Raw genomic sequence first — 20,589 nt, 5'->3', positions numbered from 1 at the left:
TCACAGCTTCGTTTGGTGGTAAAAGCAGAATTGCATAATGGATTCCGTTACCACGGACCATAGCGCAATTCTAGGACGGAATGCATAACGAAATGCGTTTAGAGGCATAACGGATGCGTGTTTCTGCCGCCGGCTGCATTTGTAATGTATTAAATGTTAGTTATCATTGGTGGCGCAGTGCACCCTCCCCATTATTAAAATCATTGGTGGCGCAGTGCGCCCTCCCCCCCTCCCCAGTTTTAAAATCATTGGTGGCGCAGTGCGCACTCCCCCCCCCCCCCCCATCCCCCCTCCGCCGCCCCGCTGCACTCTCATTGGAGGCAGCAGCACAGGGGGCAGGGATAGACTGCTTTCTTCTCCCCTGTGCTGCTGAGAGCAGCGTGATCCATGTTCTCTGATACTGGGCTGTGCAGCAGCACAGCCTAGTATCGATAAAAGACAAATCCCGGTATGGTAACGATACCGTGCTAAATGTATTGATTAGGTATCAAAAGTTCGATACCTGAAACAACCCTAATTGCATGCCACGTTTTTTTATCTGGCCAAAATCCAGCATTTATGCCAGAAATTGGCCGTATCATCGGCAGACCTCACTGCAGTCACTGGGGACCTGGCAACGAAGTAGAGGATCCGGTAGGATGCTCTGTGCCGGAACAGCCTGCCAGATCTCCTAACGGAGATGTGAACAAAGCCCGATTCTTCTACTCTCTCTTGACCATAATTTCTAAAAGTACCCTACTCTTTACTTCATTATCACCGACTCCACCAAGTACATTTACTAATGTCCTTCTACCCCGGGCCAGTTTTCCCCTTCTGCCCAGGTCATTTTTTGCTAATCTGACATGTGTCACGTTATGTGGTTATAACTTTGGAACACTTTTATTTATCCAAGCCATTTTGAGATTGTTTTCTCGTGACACATTGTACTTCATGATAGTCATAAAGTTGAGTCAATATATTTCACCTTTATTTATGGGGGAAAAAAACGCAAATTTACAAAAATTTTGAAATATTTGCAATTTTAAAAACTTACATTTCTCTGTTTTTAAAACAGAAAGGGATACCTCATAAAATATTTATTACTTAACATTCCCCATATGTCTACTTTATGTTGGCATCATTTTGTAAGGCCCCATGCACACGGCCGTGTTTCACAGCCGTGTGCGGGCCGTGGAACCGCGGCCTGGATCCCTCCTGAGAGAAGGAGCGCACGGCGTCACTGGTTGCTATGACGCCGTGCGCTCCCTGCTGCCGCCGCAATACAGTAATACACTGGTATGATCTATACCAGTGTATTACTGTACTGTGCCGGCAGCTGGGAGCGCACGGCGTCATAGCAACCAGTGACGCCGTGCGCTCCTGCTCTCAGGAGGGATCCAGGCCGCGGTTCCACGGCTGTGAAACACGGCCGTGTGCATGGGGCCTAAATGTCATTTTATTTTTTTATGACGTTAGAAGGCTTAGAATTTTAGAAGCAATTCTTAAAAATTTGAAGAAAATTTCCAAAACCTACTACTTTTTAAAGACCATTTCAGGTCTCACGTCACTTTGTGAGGCTTACATAGTAGAAACCCCCCATAAATGATCCCATTGTAGAAACTACACCCCTCAAGTAACTCAAAACTAATTTTACAAACTTTATTAACCCTTTAGGTGTTCCACAAGAATTAAAGGAAAATGGAGATGAAGTTTCTAAATTTCACTTTTTAGCAGATTTTCCATTTTAATACATTTTTTTCTTTAACACATGAAGGGTTAACAGCCAAACAAAACAAAATTTACTACCCTGATTCTGTGGTTTACAGAAACACCCCACACGTGGTCGTAAACTGATGTAAGGGCACATGGCACGGCACAGTAGAAAAGGAGCGCCATATGGTTTTTGTGAGGCAGATTTAGCTGGACTGGTTTTTAGGTGCCGTGTCCCATTTGAAGCCCCCTTGATGCATGCTTATAGTAGAAACTCTCAAAAAGTGACCCCATTTTTGAAACTAGGGGATAAGGTGGCAGCTTTATTGGTACATATGATTTTTTGATCATTTATCATTACACTTTATGGGGCAAGGTGACCAAAAAGAATGGTTAATTTTGGCACAGTTTTTATTTATTTATTTTTACACCTTTATGACCTAACCCCTACATCTTCACCTGAGGGGTTAGGTCAAGTGATATTTTTATAGAGCAGATCATTACAAACGTGGCAATTCCTAATATGTATACTTTTTCTTATTTAAGTTTTACACAATAATAGCATATTTGAAAGAAAAAAAATGATGTTTTAGTGTCTTCATAGTCTGAGAGCTATAGCTTTTTTATTTTTTGACCGATTGTCTTAGGTAGGGTCTCATTTTTTGTGGGATGAGGTGACTGTTTTATTGTTATTTTGGGGGACATACGCCTTTTTGATCGCTTGGCGTTTCATTTTATGTGATGTAAGGTGCCAAAAAAGTTTTTTTTTTTTTTACACAGTTTTTATTTTTTTATGGTGTTTATCGGACGGGGTGGATCGTATGATATATTTAGAGCCGGTCGTTACGGACGCGATGATACCTAATGTGCGTTTTTCCTTTTTTTCTATTTTTATAATAAAATCTGGGGAAAGGGGCATTTTTTTATCTTTTTTTTTAACTTGAAACTTTATTTTTATTTTTTATAAAACACTTTTTTTTTCCAACTTTATTTCTGTCCCACTCTGGGACTTTCAACTTTTGGGGGTCTGTATTGTAATGCATTGCCTGTTAGTGTATTACACTGAGTAATACACTGAGTTAGTGTATTACATAGCTTTTCCGCGTCAGAACAGTGGCATCAAAAGTGGGAAAAAGACCTCTTTTGCACAAAACTATGACTCTCTGTGTCTACAGTGCATGCACCATCATTCTAATAAGTGCACAGGAGGGAGCAGTGGCCAATGCCACCCGACAAATTTGCCATTATCTATGTCAAAAGGCTGGTTTACATTTCAGTTTCGGGTGCACAGGCATTGTGTCCTGTATGGAGACTTACTGGAAGTACTCCACATTATGGAGACTTAGGCCCGTTCACATCTCCACGAACATCTCCGGAGTTCACCAAACCTGGCATTGCCACATTCTCTAGTTCCCCGCCAGATCCCCTTTGATTGTTATAAGGTCCGGTGGTAATCAGGCCGTTTTCGGCATAAATGCCAGGTTTCGGCTGGATAAATACCGCTGCATGCAGCGTTTTTTTGTCCAGGCAAAAGCAGGATAATTTCTGACGGAGATGTGAATGCAGCATTACTGGCAATGCTCCATGGGAAATGAATATGCCAAGAGGTATCTCCCAAGGAAGAACACTACCTCGCTAGCACCACCTGAATTCCTAACAAGCCTATATTCCCTTGTCAAATCTCAATTGAATTTTTCATAACTTCGCTCATCACTAGTGCCCACACACCAAGAGCGGTCAGCTGAAATTTGTCCAAACGCTATATTTCCCAACTGCTCAAGTTTGGTCCAGCATGCATGTGTTTTTAATGAGAAAATAATCCTTGCCGTTTCCTTGGAGATAATTTGTCAGGTGGCAGTGCATGTCCCCCACAGCACATTAGACAGTCGGCCTTAAAAGGGAGTATTCCCATCTAAACACTTATGATAAATCCATACAACATAAATGTCTGATAGGTGCTCATCCAACTATTTTTTTAAAGTCTCATAGTAGTGAATTAAAAGAGTGGCAAATGCACAGCCTGCTCTCCATATGTGATGGGGTCCTGTTCTAGAGATAGGAGTGTCTCCCAGAGCTGGTACCTCACCTATTGGACATGTATGGAATAACTTGTTGATATGACGTAAATGTCCAGATGGCATAATCCCATTAAGAGAAGACTTCAAATTTTCCAACCAGCACATCAACATCCAATTTTTCTGTATGTCAACAGCACCGCTATTACTCTTGTACCTCATGTCCCACATGTTATGTTGCATTCAGACCGATCATTTTCTTCCTGCATTAAAGCCATCCCAAAATTCTTCTACTTTCACCAAAAAAGTTCTTCTATCCACCACTTTTATAAAAAGGAGAAAGGAAAACGCTCATGTTTGCTATAACACCCACCAATATCTTGTCTCCATTATGAGTAGGTTGGCTCAGCATGAAGCTGCCGCCGGATGACTGCTCCGCTGGCTGGAGTCTGCACTTACGTACCCATAGTAACTTGTTCCCCATCTATTCACTATGGTTTTACTCCATTTCCCTGTAGATTCCCAGCTTGTAAGCACTGCCATCCCCTTACTGTATGGCACTATACCGGTAATTTATTACACCACACTTTATACATACTGTACAATTATTATTACCTGGTGATACTGGTATTGCTGACTGCTTTGCATCATGTGCATATACATGTTGTAGACATATCCTGCCATCTCTGGCATATTCTTGATAACCTGCGCTGGGTAGTGTGGCACATCTCCATTCTGAAAGGTAACATACACATCATCAGATCAGGTACTAATATGCAAGAATTCTAAAAAGAAACAAGATTGCTAATATCAAACAGGTATTTCCATATAACATACTAGGTGTCCACCTTTGTGCGCCCTGAGGTGTGCTTGGTGCTACCATGTGAGTCTATCAAAGACAGTGGAGCTTCTAGGTGTAACGGCAACACCCCCGTTGCTCCTAGAGGCTAATTTGCATATATTAAAAACATTTTTCTCAGCAATGCGGGAACATGTGAACATGGGACCAACACAGATGCCTTCAGCTGCCAAGTGCACATGTACCAGGTCAGCCAGTGTCCGAGGTACAGATCTGCTGACAGATGTCCTATAATTGTGAAGAGGACTATCACATTAATGAAATCAGAAGATGACTGATATGTCTGACTAGCTGGAATATTTGACAATATGGGGTATGTGACGCTTGTAGCCAAAGTGAGTTCATTCCAGACGTATGTGGTGGAAATATAAACCACGCATTATATTATGGCAGTTGGCTCCTTCGTACTGACTTGTATTTTGTATTATTGGACACGTCACATCATTTCGTTGCTTTGATACTGATTTCTTTCTACTCTCACACTGTCAGATCTATACCTTTGATTGGGGGCAAGGCTACTTACCCTCCTCTGCGTTGGGAAAGATTCTCCAGGTAAAATGTGGAGCCGCAGAGGGCGTGCGGTCAGTTGTCTGAATGCAGGAGTCAGCTCAAAGCAGTTCTGGAAGAGGGAAACGCGAGCAAATATGTAGAGTCCAAGACGAGCTCTTGACATCGCAACCACTAAACGCCTCACATCCCTGCAAAGAAATCAGTCACAAATTACAGGCTGTTACACTGTGCAGAAATCCAGACATGCTGTACTGCATTAATGAAGCTTTTCACAATCCCCTAAGTATCGAGAATTCCTGCCATGTGGCATCTCTGATACAGATTTACCCTAATGTTGATGGCCATTCATTGAAATAGCTTTCAGTTTTCAGGCTTTCCTCAATATTCCTACCTACCTGAAGCCTCAGGCACATAAAAAACATCACTGACCTCACATTAACTTACCATTAAAGGGTAGGCATCAAGGAACTTAGACATTGTTCCAAATATCTTGGAGACCTAACCACTGATCTTCTGTGGACATAGGCTTGCTTAAATCCTTCTGCCTCTTCATGTAATGCCTGACAGACTTGATTCAAGGCTCTGTGGAGGCCATATCTTCACTTCCAGTACTACTTGTTCTTCTTTACGCTAAAGATAGTTCTTAATGCCATTGGCTGTGTGTTTGGGGTCGTTCTCCTGCTGCAGAATTAATTTGAGGCAATTAGACATCTCCCTGATGGTATGGCATGATGGATAAGTATCTGCCTGTATTTCTCAGCATTGAGGACACCATTAATCCTGGCCACATTGAGGACTGCAAACTGAAACTTTGTAAAGCTGATGAAAGACGCATCATAGTTACTTTCCTTCAAAATCTGAAGATGTCCAGCAGTGCCAACAGCTCAGAACTGGCAGGAACCCAGGTACATTCAACTACTCTATGGAGAAGTCTGGCAAGAAATTTCTGTTGAAATAAGGCCAAGCGACTCAACTGTGCATGAATACATAGGAAATGGCGTGCAGAAAAATGGCAGCATGCAATCTGCCATTTTGAAATATTTGAGGTTTTGGCTGTAACAGGAGGCAGTTTGTTTGATGAAGAGCAGTAGAATGAGCAACTGCAGGCAACAGTGAAGCATGGTGGAGGTTTCCTGCAAGTTTGGGGCTGCATTTCAGCAAACGAAGGTGGGAATTTGGTCAGGATTATTTGGTGTCCTCAATGGTGAGAAATACAGGCAAATACTTATCCATCAATATGCAATATTATTAGGGAGACAATTAATTGCCTCCAAATTCATTATGCGGCAGGACAACAACTTCAAACACCCAGCCAATGCCATTAAGAACATCAGCATAAAGAAGAAGTCCTGAAAGTGATGATACGGTCCCTATAGAGCCCTGATCTTACCATCATCTAGTCTGTCTGGGATTACATAAAGAGACAGAAGGATTTGAGCAAAAAGATGTGTGGTTAGTTCTCCAAAATATTTGGAACAACCTCCCTGCCAAGTTTCTTCAAATGTACCCAGAAGAACTGATGCCGTTTTAAAAGCAAAGGGTAGTCACGCTTTTATAATGATTTTATTTAGATTTCTCTAATTCATTCACTTTGCATTTTGTTAAATGATAAAAAGAAACCATTAAGGGTAGGATTACATATGTGGCAACCAACTTGGGTAGTCTGTTCCGGCAGAGAAACAGACTACCAGAGTTTACCACATATGGCATAGCTGGATATTGCCACACACTGCCGAATCCCCATTGACTATAATAGGATGCGGCTGCTTTCCCACATAAATGGCAGCTTTCGGACAGACAAAAAAGGCATTTGTCCAGCTGACATCTAGCATTTACGCTGGGAATGGGGATCCAGCGATGTGAGGCACCCCTAACACTTCTAATTGCTGCATTTCTTTCTTTTGCACAGCACTGTGTGTATATGTGTATATATATATATATATATATATATATATATATATATATAAAATGCTGTCCTGGTGCTCATGTAATCCTCTAGAAGTATTCGCTACAGTCCCTTGCAAAAGTATTACCTCCCCTTCCTTTGTGTTTTTCTTCTTTTGATTTACACAAAAGGTGCAGGATGTAATTTACCCGACAAAAATAATTGAGGCAAAAAACAGAGAACTTTATTGTGTAACTATTCACCCATGTAAAAGCCAGTACTTTGTGAAGTGAATTTTTGCTGCAATTACAGGCTCAAGTCTCTTGGGGTGTTATTCGCTTAGCACAGGGATCAGCAACCTCTGGCGCTCCAGCTGTGGAGAAACTACAACTGCCAGCATGCACACTTGCTTGGCTGCTCTTGGAACACCCATAGAGGTGAATGGAGCATGCTGGGGGTTGCAAATATGCCACTAAACAAAATTTGTAAAAGTGCTTGGCAATGATGTCACAAGACATACAGGTAAACATGTGCAGCATGAGCTACGGGTACCACTACTTGTTGGAAGTCCATAGGCTACACCTATGTTTCAAGTGGCAGGTCCAGGGGCAACCCGACAATTAGTGGTAACTACCATTCTGACAGAGGAGATAACCGATTCCCTTCTGTTTCAATTCATCTTTCTATTGACGTTAATGTTATACTGACAAATGTCCGGTTCCCATTTATTGCATCTGGCAAAATTGGGCAGGCGGCTACCTTTTACTGCCAACTATACCTTTAAAGAGAAAAATCCACTCAAAGTTATCATTAAGAGGAAACCTTTTCTAAATGTTCCTGTTTTCTAGTATGGCCAGTGGTTAGGGATACCCACCATCAAATGCTGGCCATGAATCCAAAACCACCCCTGGCACTGCCAGGCAAATGGGTGAGTTTGCATCTCACAGCACAATATAGAATATGCTGCCCATATAAGGCTAACTAGTCTTACAGGTTTTGATTAGAGCTGAGGGCAGGACACAAGTTGACTGAGTGATAGAACTTAAAGGGGTCCTCCAGGATTATGCTTAAAAAGGATCCCATATGGCCTGTGGATGAAAGATATTTTCTAAACTTATTACCCTTGTGTAGTAGCACTATTACCTATATTCCATCAGCCATCACGTGATGGGCACAGGCAGGTTTTCACGTCCGGTCATCACTGACGTGACCATACATGATTTTCCCCGGCGTCTATACTCAACTAGTAGGCAGGTGAAGCAAGCGCTGGAAAAAATGGCAGTGCAACACATGAACGCATGCTGGGTTTGGTTTGCAATCACTGCCAGAAACTTCCAATACCGGACAGTCAGGACCGAAACAACTGGACATGTGGTGGTGAGAGCTGAAGAACAAAAGGGTATTGGAGGCTGAAATGTGCATTGGGGTCATCGCAGTGATAAATATATATATACACACGTTTTGATCCAAGAGAACCCCTTTAAGCTGACATCCCTGGACAATGGCTAAAGTTGCATGAAGAATTTCTACACTTATCTCTAGGGATTTCTTACGTTCAGGAAATATACCAACATTGCTGTACAGGAATTGCTGTAGATCGGCAAACAGGATTCTCTACTTCATGAACATTTACTAGCTCGTGCACGTCCTCCTGCAGCTTCTCCTATAATGTGTTTTGTTTTGTTTTTTGTTACAATCTCCATCTGTGTTTTAAGTCTTCTTTCTCCTTCAGTCAGAGAATGACATAACACTCCGTTCCTGGAGACAAGGCTGAGGATATAACAAATCTGGGTGTAATATTCCAGCACGTTATAAACACCAGCGTCTAATGATAATAAATGTCAGTGCTGGAGACTAGCCAGCAGCCAGGGAGTCAAAGGAACTCTTATTAATTCTTGTTATAGATGCTAATGGTTAAGTGTCTTCCTCCGACTACGGCTGTGTATGATATGTCTGCGCTCATCTCGTCTTAAAGGGATACAAGTCCTAAAATAAATGAAGAAAAATAACACAAAGACAATGATGCTGGTCAGTCGGAGTGATTTTCTGCAGCCTCTTGGAAACAGGCACAGAAAAGAAATACATCTCCTGGGGACACATGAGATTTCACATGTATTTCAGTGTATTCCACACCAAAATCCACATCACATCCAATGGTAATCCAGATCTCATACTCTTGGCACTTTAAAATACTGAGGGGTTATTTATCTATGCATTGTATATTGTACTTCGGTCTACAATCATGGGAAATACAGTCCACCAGATATTATAGCCTACCACTACCTTCAATCATGTATATTATTATTTATAACCACCTTCAATCATGTGTATATGGTGTACCACCTGATGCTGGGGGATTTGCTTCCCAGAGCTCAGGTCGCTCGACCTTCCGTGGCTAAACAATCCTCAGCCTGAAGGTGCGCCCCCACCTCCTCTTCCAGAATGTCTAGCGGACCCACGTCTCCGAGGCTTGGGCACTCGAGATTGTATCCTCAGGGACAGAGTTCTCGTCCCTCCCCCCAGACAGATTTTTCCAATTCCGTCCTCCACGGGACCCGAGCGGGCGGCCGCTTTCACCCAGGCCATTCAGTTCCTCCTGGATCAGGGAGTCATCTCTCCTGTTCCCCCAGCATAGAGATTCATGGGGTTCTACTCAAATCTATTTGTGGTCCCCAAAAATGAGGGCTCTGTGCACCCAATCGTGGACCTCAAACTGCTGAACAGGTTCCTCTGCCTCCAGCAGTTTCGGATTGAATCCCTTCATTCCGTTATTGAGGTTTGCAATTGGAGACTGTCATTACCAATTTGTCGTCCTTCCTTTCGGGCTGGCAACTGCGCCTCAGGTCTTCACGAAGATATTGGGCCCCCTTCTCGCCCTGCTCCGTTCCAGAGGCATCTTCCTTATGCCTTATCTGGATGACATACTCATCAAGGCTCCCTCTGTCGCTCAAGCGTGGAGCAGCGTGGAGATCACGCTGGAAGCCCTTGCACAATTCGGGTGGCTGGTCAATTTTCAGAAATCATCTCTGACTCCTTCCAGACAATTTGCGTTTCTGGGCATGCTTCTGGACACTGAAGCGGCACAGGTTCGCCTTCTCCCGGACAAGCGCCTGGCATTACACTGCTCCGTGAGATTTCTTCTCCACTGCAGGCTCCCATCCATTCGCCTCTGCATGAAGGTGTTACGGAAGATGGTCACCTGTTTCGAGGAGATTCCCTTTGCCCAGTTCCACTCTCGCACGTTCCAGAGAGCGATCCTATCCTATTGGGACAAATCGTCCAAGAGTTTGGACGGTCCCTTTCGCCTTTCTACTTAGGTGAGGTCGTCCCTCTGTTGGTGGCTGTCGGTTCCAGTTCTGGGAAAGTCCCTCCTTCCAATGTCTTGGACGGTTCTTACCACCGACGCCAGTCTGCAAGGTTGGGGAGGAATTTTCCCTCCCAGGACAATCCAAGGCACATGGTCTCGGTCAAAGTTCAATCGGACAAGGCCACGGCGGTGGCGTAGATCAACCACCGGGGGGGGGGGGGGAACACTCAGCTCTGCGGTGATGCAGGAATCTGCCAATATCTTGCGGTGGGCATCGTACCAACAATTTCAGCAATCTACATCCCGGGTGTGGAGAATTAGACTGCACACTTCCTCAGCAGGACGACGATCGATCCAGGCGAGTGGTCCCTGCACCCGAAGGTGTTTGAGGCGATCTGTCTACATTGGGGTCGTCTGGACACGGACTTGATGGCCTCGAGACTCAAACGAAAACTTCCCACTTTTGGCAGGGGTTTTCCCTCCTTTATGAGTTTCGCCCCTTTCCCCTCCTACCCAGAGTTCTACGGAAGATCAGGATGGAGGGCATTCGGACAATCCTAGTCGCTCCGGATTGGCCCCGTGGTACACCGACCTCGCTCTCCTTCTTGGTCACTGCCACTCAGAGACTACCTTTTTTTTTTCAGGGTCCAGTCTTCCATCAGCATTTAATGTCTCTTCGTTTGACGGCGTGGCTATTGAAACCGCCATTCTGACGCGAAGAGGGTTTTCAGCGGGCGTCATCCGCACTATGATTCAGGCCAGGAAGCCTGCATCGTCCAGGATCTATTACAGGACCTGGAGGTCCTTCCTGGGCTTCTGTGAAAAGCCGGAACATTCCCCCACTCCGTTTTTCTCTTCCCACGGTCCTATTTTTTCTACATTAAGGGTTGGACCTTGGTTTGGCCCTTAGTTCCTTGAAGGGTCAGGTGTCGGCGCTTTATCTTTTTCCAGCGTCCTCTGTCCCCCCCTGGGGCCCATAAAAACCTTCATTCAGGGAGTGGCACATACGGTTCCTCCGTACCATCCTCCTCTACCGCCTTGGGATCTGAATATAGTCCTCTCAGTACTCCAGGCTTCTCCCTTTTGAGCCCTTGCGGGAGATTTCACTCCGACTCCTGTCCTGGAAGGTAGTTTTTCTTGTGGCTATCATATCCATCAGACAGGTGTCCGAGTTGGCGGCGCTCTATTGCAGAGAACCCTTCCTGGGTATTCACAAGGATAAAGCGGTTCTACGGCCCGTTCCTTCCTTTCTCCCGAAGGTGGTCTCCGACTTCCATATCAATGAAGAAATTGTCCTTCCCTCACTGTGTACCTCTTCTTCACACCCTAAGGAAAGGGAGTTACATCCTTTGGATGTTGTCAGGGCTCTGAAGATTTATTTGGCAGCCTCCAGTTCCTTCCAGTGTACGGACTCCCTTTTTTTTCATCCCGGAGGGTCCTCACAAGGGATTGGTGGCCTCCAAGATGGCAATTGCACGTTGAATTCGGTCTGCAATTGCTGAAGCATACCGCGCCCAGGGCAGAGTTCCACCCTTAGGCGTCACAGCTCACGCCACCAGAGCGGTGGGCGCTTCTTGGGCTCGGGGGAAATCACGCTTCGGCTGCGCAAGGCGGCTACATGGTCCTCCTTACACACATTCACAAAATTCTCCCTGTGCTTTTGGACGTGCCACGGTTTCTGTGTCCCCCAATGAATATGGGCGAGAAAACGAGATTTTTGTAAAACTTTCTCGCTCTTCATTGGGGGATACAGCACCCACCCAGTGTTGTTGTTCGGCCACAGTTGTGGCATTTGCTGGTCAGAACCTCGTTGTGGCCCTTTGGCATTGTTGGTGTTACACGTTTTTTTCGTTGGTTAACTTGCTTCTCCTACTGCTTGTGCACAAACTGAAGCACTCTCTCCAGGCTGGAGGGGATATAGCTGCCAGGGGAGGTGCTAACTGTTTCTACCTAGTGTCAATGCCTCTTAGAGGACATAGCTACACCCATGGTTTCTGTGTCCCCCAATGAAGAGCGAGAAAGAGATTCGAGAAAGAGATTTTACTGGTAAGTTTTACAAAAATCTTGTTTTCTATCCACACATAGAACATGGGTGGGGATTTAGCACAGGTTTTACGCCAAAACAGTGGTGAAAAGTCCCAAATTATGGTGCAGCACGCTAAGTTTTCACCATACTTTGCAATTTTTAGAGCTTCGCGCCACTTTTCAAAAGTGTTGAGAAAAACAGCGGGGCTAAGCATGGCCCGCCAGATTTACTATAATTTATCCCAGAAACTGGAGTGCGTCATCACTCAAGTGACGCCAGCCAGTCTCAGGTGCACGGCAGGGTAGAGAAGTGCCTAACTTATTAATAGACATCTGACTTCTAGGAAATTAGGCGCATCTTACTCCAGTTCAAGGAGATCAAGACTGGAGTATGGGAACTCTGGTCTTGACCTCGGTCTCAGGTGTAGAGTCAGAATGTCCATCTCATAACACAGCTGAGGATTAGAAGGGAGGTTATAACTCACAAACACAGTCACCAGTAAAAAGATTACCTGGACTACGATTTACATCATGTACCTTTCTAATGGGTCAGAGGATGAAAATTATTGTGGGAGTGCTTCTTTAACCCCTTAAGGACATAGGACGTACCGGTACGCCCTATTTCCCGAGTCCTTAAGGACCAAGGACGTACCGGTACGTCCTGACTTTAAAATCGGCATTCCGGCGCCGCAGGGGTTAATTTGAACAGGATGCCGGCTGAAATCATTCAGCCGGCATCCTGTTAAAACGCCAGGGGGGGTCATGTGACCCCCCCGTGTCGGCGATCGCAGCAAACCGCAGGTACAATTCAGACCTGCGGTTTGCTGCGCTTTTTGCAGTTTCTGATCCCCGCGGTCCCTGACCGCGGGGATCAGAAACTTTAGAGTGTCTAAAATCAATATAGTACACCCCCCCCCTGCACCCCTGCATGATTTGATGGCAGCGGGTGGTGCAGGGGGGGTGTCGCAGGCGGTGGGGGCGTTGCGGGAGGCGGGCGGTGCGGCAGGCGGGATCGCGATCCCCCGCCCGCCTCCCATTGAATAATCGTTGGTGTACAGTGGGTATACCAGGGTGCCAGCACATTGCTGGCACCCTGGTATAAACGGCTGACATCGTTGATGCGATGTCAGCCGTTTAACCCTTTCCATACAGCGGTCCGTACGGACCGCTGTATGGAAAAGGTTAACAGTAAAAGGGAGCTCCCTCCCTCTCCGATCGGGGGGCTGCTGTGCCTTTGCAGCCCCCCGATGGGAGAGGGAGAGAGCCCCCAGACAGCCCCCCAGAGCCCCGTCCTTACCCTTCCCCGTCTGCGCAGTTCTGACCATAACTGAGCAGAGGGGAAGGTTCCCATGACAACAGGACGCCTGCTCAGGCGTCCTGCTGTCCATGGTGCTGAACAGATCTATGCTCAGTGTAAGTAAAATACAGTTACAGATACCTATATAGGTTCTGTACTGTATTTTACAGACATCAGACCCACTGGATCTTCAAGAACCAAGTGGGTCTGGGTCAAAAAAAAAATAAAAATAAGTGAAAAAAGTTAAGATAAAAAAAAAAACATTTATCACTGAATAAAAATTAAAAAAAATAAAATAAACTACACATATTAGGTATCGCCGCGTCCGTAACGACCTGATCTATAAAACGGTCATGTTACTTTCCCCGCACAGTGAACGCCATAAAAATAAAAAAATAAAAACTATGAGAAAATTGAAATTTTGCCCACCTTACTTCCCAAAAAAAGTAATAAAAGTGATCAAAAAAGTCGCATGTACGCCAAAATAGTACCAATCAAACCGTCATCTCATCCCGCAAAGAATTTGACCCTACTCAAGTTAATCGCCCAAAAACTGAAAAAACTATGGCTCTTAGACTATGGAAACACTAAAACATCATTTTTTTTGTTTCAAAAATAAAATCATTGTGTAAAACCTACATAAATAAAAATAAAGTATACATATTAGGTATTGCCGCGTCCGTATCGACCGGCTCTATATAAATATCATATGACCTAACCCCTCAGGTGACCACCATAAAAAATAAAAATAATAAATTGTGCAAAAAAAGCAATTTTTTGCCATCTTACGTCACAAAAAGTGTAATAGCAAGCGATCAAAAAGTCATATGCACCCCAAAATAGTGCCAATCAAACTGTCATCTCATCCCGCAAAAAATTAGACCCTACTCAAGATAATCGCCCAAAAACTGAAAAAACTATGGCTCTCAGACTATGGAGACACTAAACAATTTTTTGGTTTTAAAAATGAAGTTATTGTATAAAACTTACATAAATAAAAAAAATTGTATACATATTAGGTATCGCTGCGTCCGTGACAACCTGCTCTATAAAATTACCACGTGATCTAACCTGTCAGATGAATGTTGTAAATAACAAAAAAAAAAAACGTGCCAAAAAAGCTATTTCTTGTTACCTTGCCGCACAAAAAGTGTAATATAGAGCAACCAAAAATCATATCTACCCTGAACTAGTACCAACAATACTGCCACCCTATTCCGTACTTTCTAAAATGGGGTCACTTTTTTGGAGTTTCTACTCTAGGGGTGCATCAGGGGGGCTTCAAATAGGACATGGTGTCAAAAAAACCAGTCCAGCAAAATCTGCCTTCCAAAAACCGTATGGCATTCCTTTCCTTCTGCTCCCTGCCGTGTGCCCGTACAGCGGTCTACAACCACATATGAGGTGTTTCTGTAAACTACAGAATCAGGGCCATAAATAATGAGTTTTGTTTGGCTGTTAACCCTTGCTTTGTAACTGGAAAAAAAATATTAAAATGGAAAATCTGCCAAAAAAGTAAAATTTTGAAATTGTATCTCTATTTTCCATTAAATCTAGTGCAACACCTAAAGGGTTAACAAAGTTTGTAAAATCAGTTTGAATACCTTGAGGGGTGTAGTTTCTTAGATGGGGTAACTTTTATGGAGTTTCTACTCTAGGGGTGCATCAGGGGGCTTCAAATGGGACATGGTGTCAAAAAACCAGTCCAGCAAAATCTGCCTTCCAAAAACCGTATGGCATTCCTTTCCTTCTGCACCCTGCCGTGTGCCCGTACAGCGGTCTACAGCCACATATGAGGTGTTTCTGTAAACTACAGAATCAGGGCCATAAATAATGAGTTTTGTTTGGCTGTTAACCCTTGCTTTGTAACTGGAAAAAAAATATTAAAATGGAAAATCTGCCAAAAAAGTGAAATTTTGAAATTGTATCTCTATTTTCCATTAAATCTTGTGCAACACCTAAAGGGTTAACAAAGTTTGTAAAATCAGTTTTGAATACCTTGAGGGGTGTAGTTTCTTAGATGGGGTCACTTTTATGGAGTTTCTACTCTAGGGGTGCATCAGGGGGCTTCAAATGGGACATGGTGTCAAAAAAACTGTCCAGCAAAATCTGGCTTCCAAAAACCATACAGCGTACCTTTCACTCTACGCCCCGCTGTGTGGCCGTACAGTAGTTTACGGCCACATATGGGGTGTTTCTGTAAACGGCAGAGTTAGGGCAATAAAGATACAGTCTTGTTTGGCTGTTAACCCTTGCTTTGTTAGTGGAAAAAATGGGTTAAAATTGAAAATTAGGCAAAAAAATGAAATTCTCAAATTTCATCCCCATTTGCCAATAACTCTTGTGCAACACCTAAAGGGTTAACGAAGTTTGTAAAATCAGTTTTGAATACCTTGAGGGGTGTAGTTTCTTAGATGGGGTCACTTTTATGGAGTTTCTACTCTAGGGGTGCATCAGGGGGCTTCAAATGGGACATGGTGTCAAAAAAACTGTCCAGCAAAATCTGGCTTCCAAAAACCATCCGGCGCACCTTTCACTCTACGCCCCGCTGTGTGGCCGTACAGTAGTTTACGGCCACATATGGGGTGTTTCTGTAAACGGCAGAGTCAGGGCAATAAAGATACAGTCTTTTTTGGCTGTTAACCCTTGCTTTGTTAGTGGAAAAAATGGGTTAAAATTGAAAATTAGGCAAAAAAATGAAATTCTCAAATTTCATCCCCATTTGCCAATAACTCTTGTGCAACACCTAAAGGGTTAACAGAGTTTGTAAAATCAGTTTTGAATACCTTGAGGGGTGTAGTTTATAGAATGGGGTCATTTTTGGGCGGTTTCTATTATGTAAGCCTTGCAAAGTGACTTCAGAGCTGTAGTGGTCCCTAAAAATTGGGTTTTTGTAAATTTCTGAAAAATTTCAAGATTTGCTTCTAAACTTCTAAGCCTTGTAACATCCCCAAAAAATAAAATATCATTCCCAAAATAATTCAAACATGAAGTAGACATATGGGGAATGTAAAGTCATCACAATTTTTGGGGGTATTACTATGTATTACAGAAGTAGAGAAACTGAAACTTTGAAATTTGCTAATTTTTCCAAATTTTTGGTAAATTAGGTATTTTATTATGCAAAAAAATTAATTTTTTTGACTTTATTTTACCAGTGTCATGAAGTACAATATGTGACGAAAAAACAATCTCAGAATGGCCTGTATAAGTAAAAGCGTTTTAAAGTTATCACCACTTAAAGTGACACTGGTCAGATTTGCAAAAAATGGCCTGGTCCTTAAGGTGAAAATGAGCCTGGTCCTTAAGGGGTTAAACAAAATAACTTTTTTCCTCCTGGAATTATGCAACCAATACTGGTATACAAGATATCTGATGACCATCTCTGGCTTGGTACTGTAATCTGCTGCAGATTTTACCTGAACAAATCGACTTGTAAACTCCACAGCAATGCAGTCCTGTATACCCTAACCCATGGTCTACTGCATCTGTGACCATAGCTTGTCTGATTGCGTCCACAGCTGGCTGTAAACATGAAGCTTATTATATATTTCCATTGCGTTCCTCTACGTATTCAATCTGAAGAAACGGGAACTGTCAGGGCACGCTTATCTACATTGCAGCCCAATTACAAGATTGAAGCATGACATTTTCAAAACAATGGCAGCCTAATTCTTATTCTTCTTCAAGATCCTCTTTATAAAGAAGATATTGAAAGATAAAGAATTGAAATGAAACCCTGTCAGTAAAAATACGTCATGTATGACAATCGGGCGTGATGCGCTGGGCACATGGCCAGATGTGACAGCCGGGGAGCATATGTGGGGACACGACAGCAAACGGCTACCATTCTAAAACAAAAATGCACAGTAAAGGTATATATGGGGCAGTGGAGGACAGTGTCACAGAAAGAACATTAAAAAATAAAAATAAAAAAAAACATTTATTTTAATTTTTTACTTTTTTTCAGATGCCCACAGCAGGAAAATAATGAGAATAGCCAGCTCATTCACAATGTACAGTCAAAGTACAATCGCAGCATTACCAGAAGTGGAGCAATATGCTCCAAAGTCTTAATATCTTACAAGCTGCCTCCAACCTTTCCACCATAAGAAAATACAGACTTTACTGTATTGCCAAGCTGTTACAACCTAACTCCCAGTACACCAACATTTACAGGGGATGTGTAGTGCTTGAATGGGATGAGCAGTAATGTAGTTACCGCACCACCACTAGAAGTTAGATGCAGTGCAGTGAAGAGCTGACTGGCGGGGGTGCCGGAGGTCGGAACCCCACTGATCTGATAAGTGCCGACCTATCCTGAGGACAGGTCATCAATATACTGGAGCTACACAACCCCTTTCAATCCATGTGTAACTTGCACCATTTCCGTTACTCGGCTGCAGTTCGCATTCAGATAAATGAGGCATTCATGTAAATGGGCTGCAGCAGTCACACGAAACACAGCTGGGGACAGGAATGATGCAAGTTACAGGAAAATAAAAATCTGCCTAGGGACAGAACATAAAACGGAATAGAGTCACTTGCAGGCATGTATGTATATTAACTCCCAGCCGTGTACATATACTCATATATACTATACTAAGAAGGCAGACACCCAAAATTATTCCAAGTCCCTTTCGATTTTTGAGAAAATGTTTGAATTTTTTGATAAGTCCAACAAGACCAGACACAAATGCTCGTGTGCTGACACAGTGTATGCAGGCCGAACAGAAGTGATCCGTGGTGGCCGGACTGAGGGGACACACTGTGAAGCGCAGTGCAAAGACTCACACCTCAGATGGCTGACATATGCAAAAGCCATTCACATCCACATCCTTTAGGTCAGCTTAACCATATAGGGTTGTGCCATGAAAAATGTTCTACAATTTTGAAACCAGCATCTGGATGGATCTGAATACCTTTGTAATCTCATGTAAATAAAGGGGCTGTGCTAAGTTCTTAAGTTATCCTGTGGATAGGGGGATAACTTAGTTGATCGCAGAGGGACTGACCACTGGGCTTCCCCCCAAAATCACAAGACCGGGGTCCCACTCCTAAGTTCTGATGGTGAGGCAGGTTGCGCATGCGCACTGCTGCTCCATTCATTCTCTATGGAAACGCGATAGTCGAGCACTGTACTGGGCTATATGCTATAGGAAAAGAATGGAGCAGCCAGGGGCGTAGCTATAGGGGGTGCAGAGGTAGCAGTCGCTACTGGGCCCAGGGGCCTGAGGGGGCCCAAAGAACCTTGTGGTGCATAAGAAGACCAGTATTATAGAAAGTCCATGCTGGTCAAGTTACACCTCTGGCTCAAGGGAAGGGGGTTAAATCAAGAATTTGGCATGGGGGCAGGGGTGCTGTTTCAATTGCAGCTCGAAGGCTATGCGCTTCCTGCTCTTGGCCACAAAGCACTGAGGGAAGGGGGCCCCAAGGTGAACTCTTGCACCAGGGCCCATGAGCCATTAGCTACGCCCCTGGGAGCAGCAGTGACCATGCATGACCTGCCGCTCCATCACAATGGGGGAACGGTCAGACAATCAGCCAGTTATCCCCTATCCTGTGGATAGGGGATAACTTAAAAACTTGGTACAATCACTTTAAATATTTAGTATAGACACTGAGTTATCAAATAAAAGATATCTGTACAGCGCCACCTGCTGCTTGTTGTTTTCCTTGTTTCTCCACTAAGATTGCTGAGGTGGACACACATGCTCAGTTCCATCTTTTAACTGCAGAGGTTGCATACCACCATTCTTACTAACGGGTTGGGGAAGGGAGGGCAGCACAAGTCTCTCACATCCCTGGTTGTTTCTGTCAATGTGAATAGCTAGCTAGACAGACACACAAACTGTATTATATCGGAGACCGGTAAAGGGGATTCTTGACTGCTTACCTCAGGTGACCCACAGCCTTGGTTCTGACAAGTGACAAGATAATATAGTCATTCTGTTGTCCCTGGAATCTGTCCACGGTGGTGACCTACAAGAAAAAAGACAAGCTTATCCTTGTTTTAGAGGGTAATGCTGAATCTTGGGAGAACATCTCGCTGTCTGTAAGATAATGTCTGATAATGCACTGACAGCATGTTCAGCGGCTAAAACTGATAGATTCATTTAATAATCCAGCATACATTTAAAGATTTAAAAGGTCTTGCTTGGCATTAGTTGCCACCTTCACAATATAGTGAATACTGCAGCAAAATCACCTCATATGATAGATATATATAAATATATAAATAGTAAAGCTAATATAGGTACCGTATTTTCCGGCGTATAAGACGACCCCCAACTCTTCCATTTAAAATATAGGGTTTGGGTTATACTCGCCGTATAAGACTACCCCTGAATGCCCATTGCCCAGCCCTCCCTGTCTTCAAGACGATCTTCTCCAGTCCAGGGAACTGACTGGGATCAGTGGATGGCACTGTTAGGCCTAGTTCACACGAACGTTTTTTTTGTGAGTGTAAGGGCCGTTTTTTTGTGTTCTGTATACAGTACCATTCATTTCAATGGTTCCGCCAAAAAAACAGAATGTACTCCGTATGCATTCCGTTTTTCCGTTCCGTTGAAAGATAGAACGTGTCCTATATTCGGCCGCAAATCATGTTCCGTGGCTCCATTCAAGTCAATGGGTCCGCAAAAAAAAACGGAACACATACGGAAATGCATCTGTATGTCTTCCGTATCCGTTCCGTTTTTTTCTGAACCATCTATTGAAAATGTTATGCCCAGCCCAATTTTTTCTATGTAATTACTGTATACTGTACATGGCATACGGAGAAACGGAAACACAACGGAACTCAAAAATGGAACAACGGATCCGTGAAAAACGGACCGCAAAAAACTAGAAAAGCCATACGTTCGTGTGAACTAGGCCTTATGAGGAGGGGGATCTGTGGATGACACTGCTATTGGGGGGGGGGGGGGGGATCTATGGATGACACTATATAGCATCTTATGCTATATGTGTCATCCACAGATCCTCCCCATGACAGTGCCA

At 43.8% G+C, this 20,589-nt stretch overlaps 1 protein-coding gene across 1 annotated transcript in view; it reads right to left on the bottom strand.

Moving 5' to 3' along the window:
- Window positions 1-20,589, bottom strand: part of AQR (aquarius intron-binding spliceosomal factor) — a 152,103-nt gene that overhangs the window by 3,006 nt on the left and 128,508 nt on the right. Inside the window, 3 exon segments of the mRNA XM_044271905.1 lie at window positions 4,320-4,439; window positions 5,087-5,261; window positions 19,484-19,569. Coding sequence (XP_044127840.1) covers window positions 4,320-4,439; window positions 5,087-5,261; window positions 19,484-19,569 — 381 coding nt within the window.

This window comes from Bufo gargarizans, chromosome 11 (assembly GCF_014858855.1).
Source record: "Bufo gargarizans isolate SCDJY-AF-19 chromosome 11, ASM1485885v1, whole genome shotgun sequence".
Classification (NCBI taxonomy): domain Eukaryota; kingdom Metazoa; phylum Chordata; class Amphibia; order Anura; family Bufonidae; genus Bufo; species Bufo gargarizans.
Note: the sequence above shows the minus strand (reverse complement) of the source record. Positions and strands in the feature narration are given on the sequence as shown.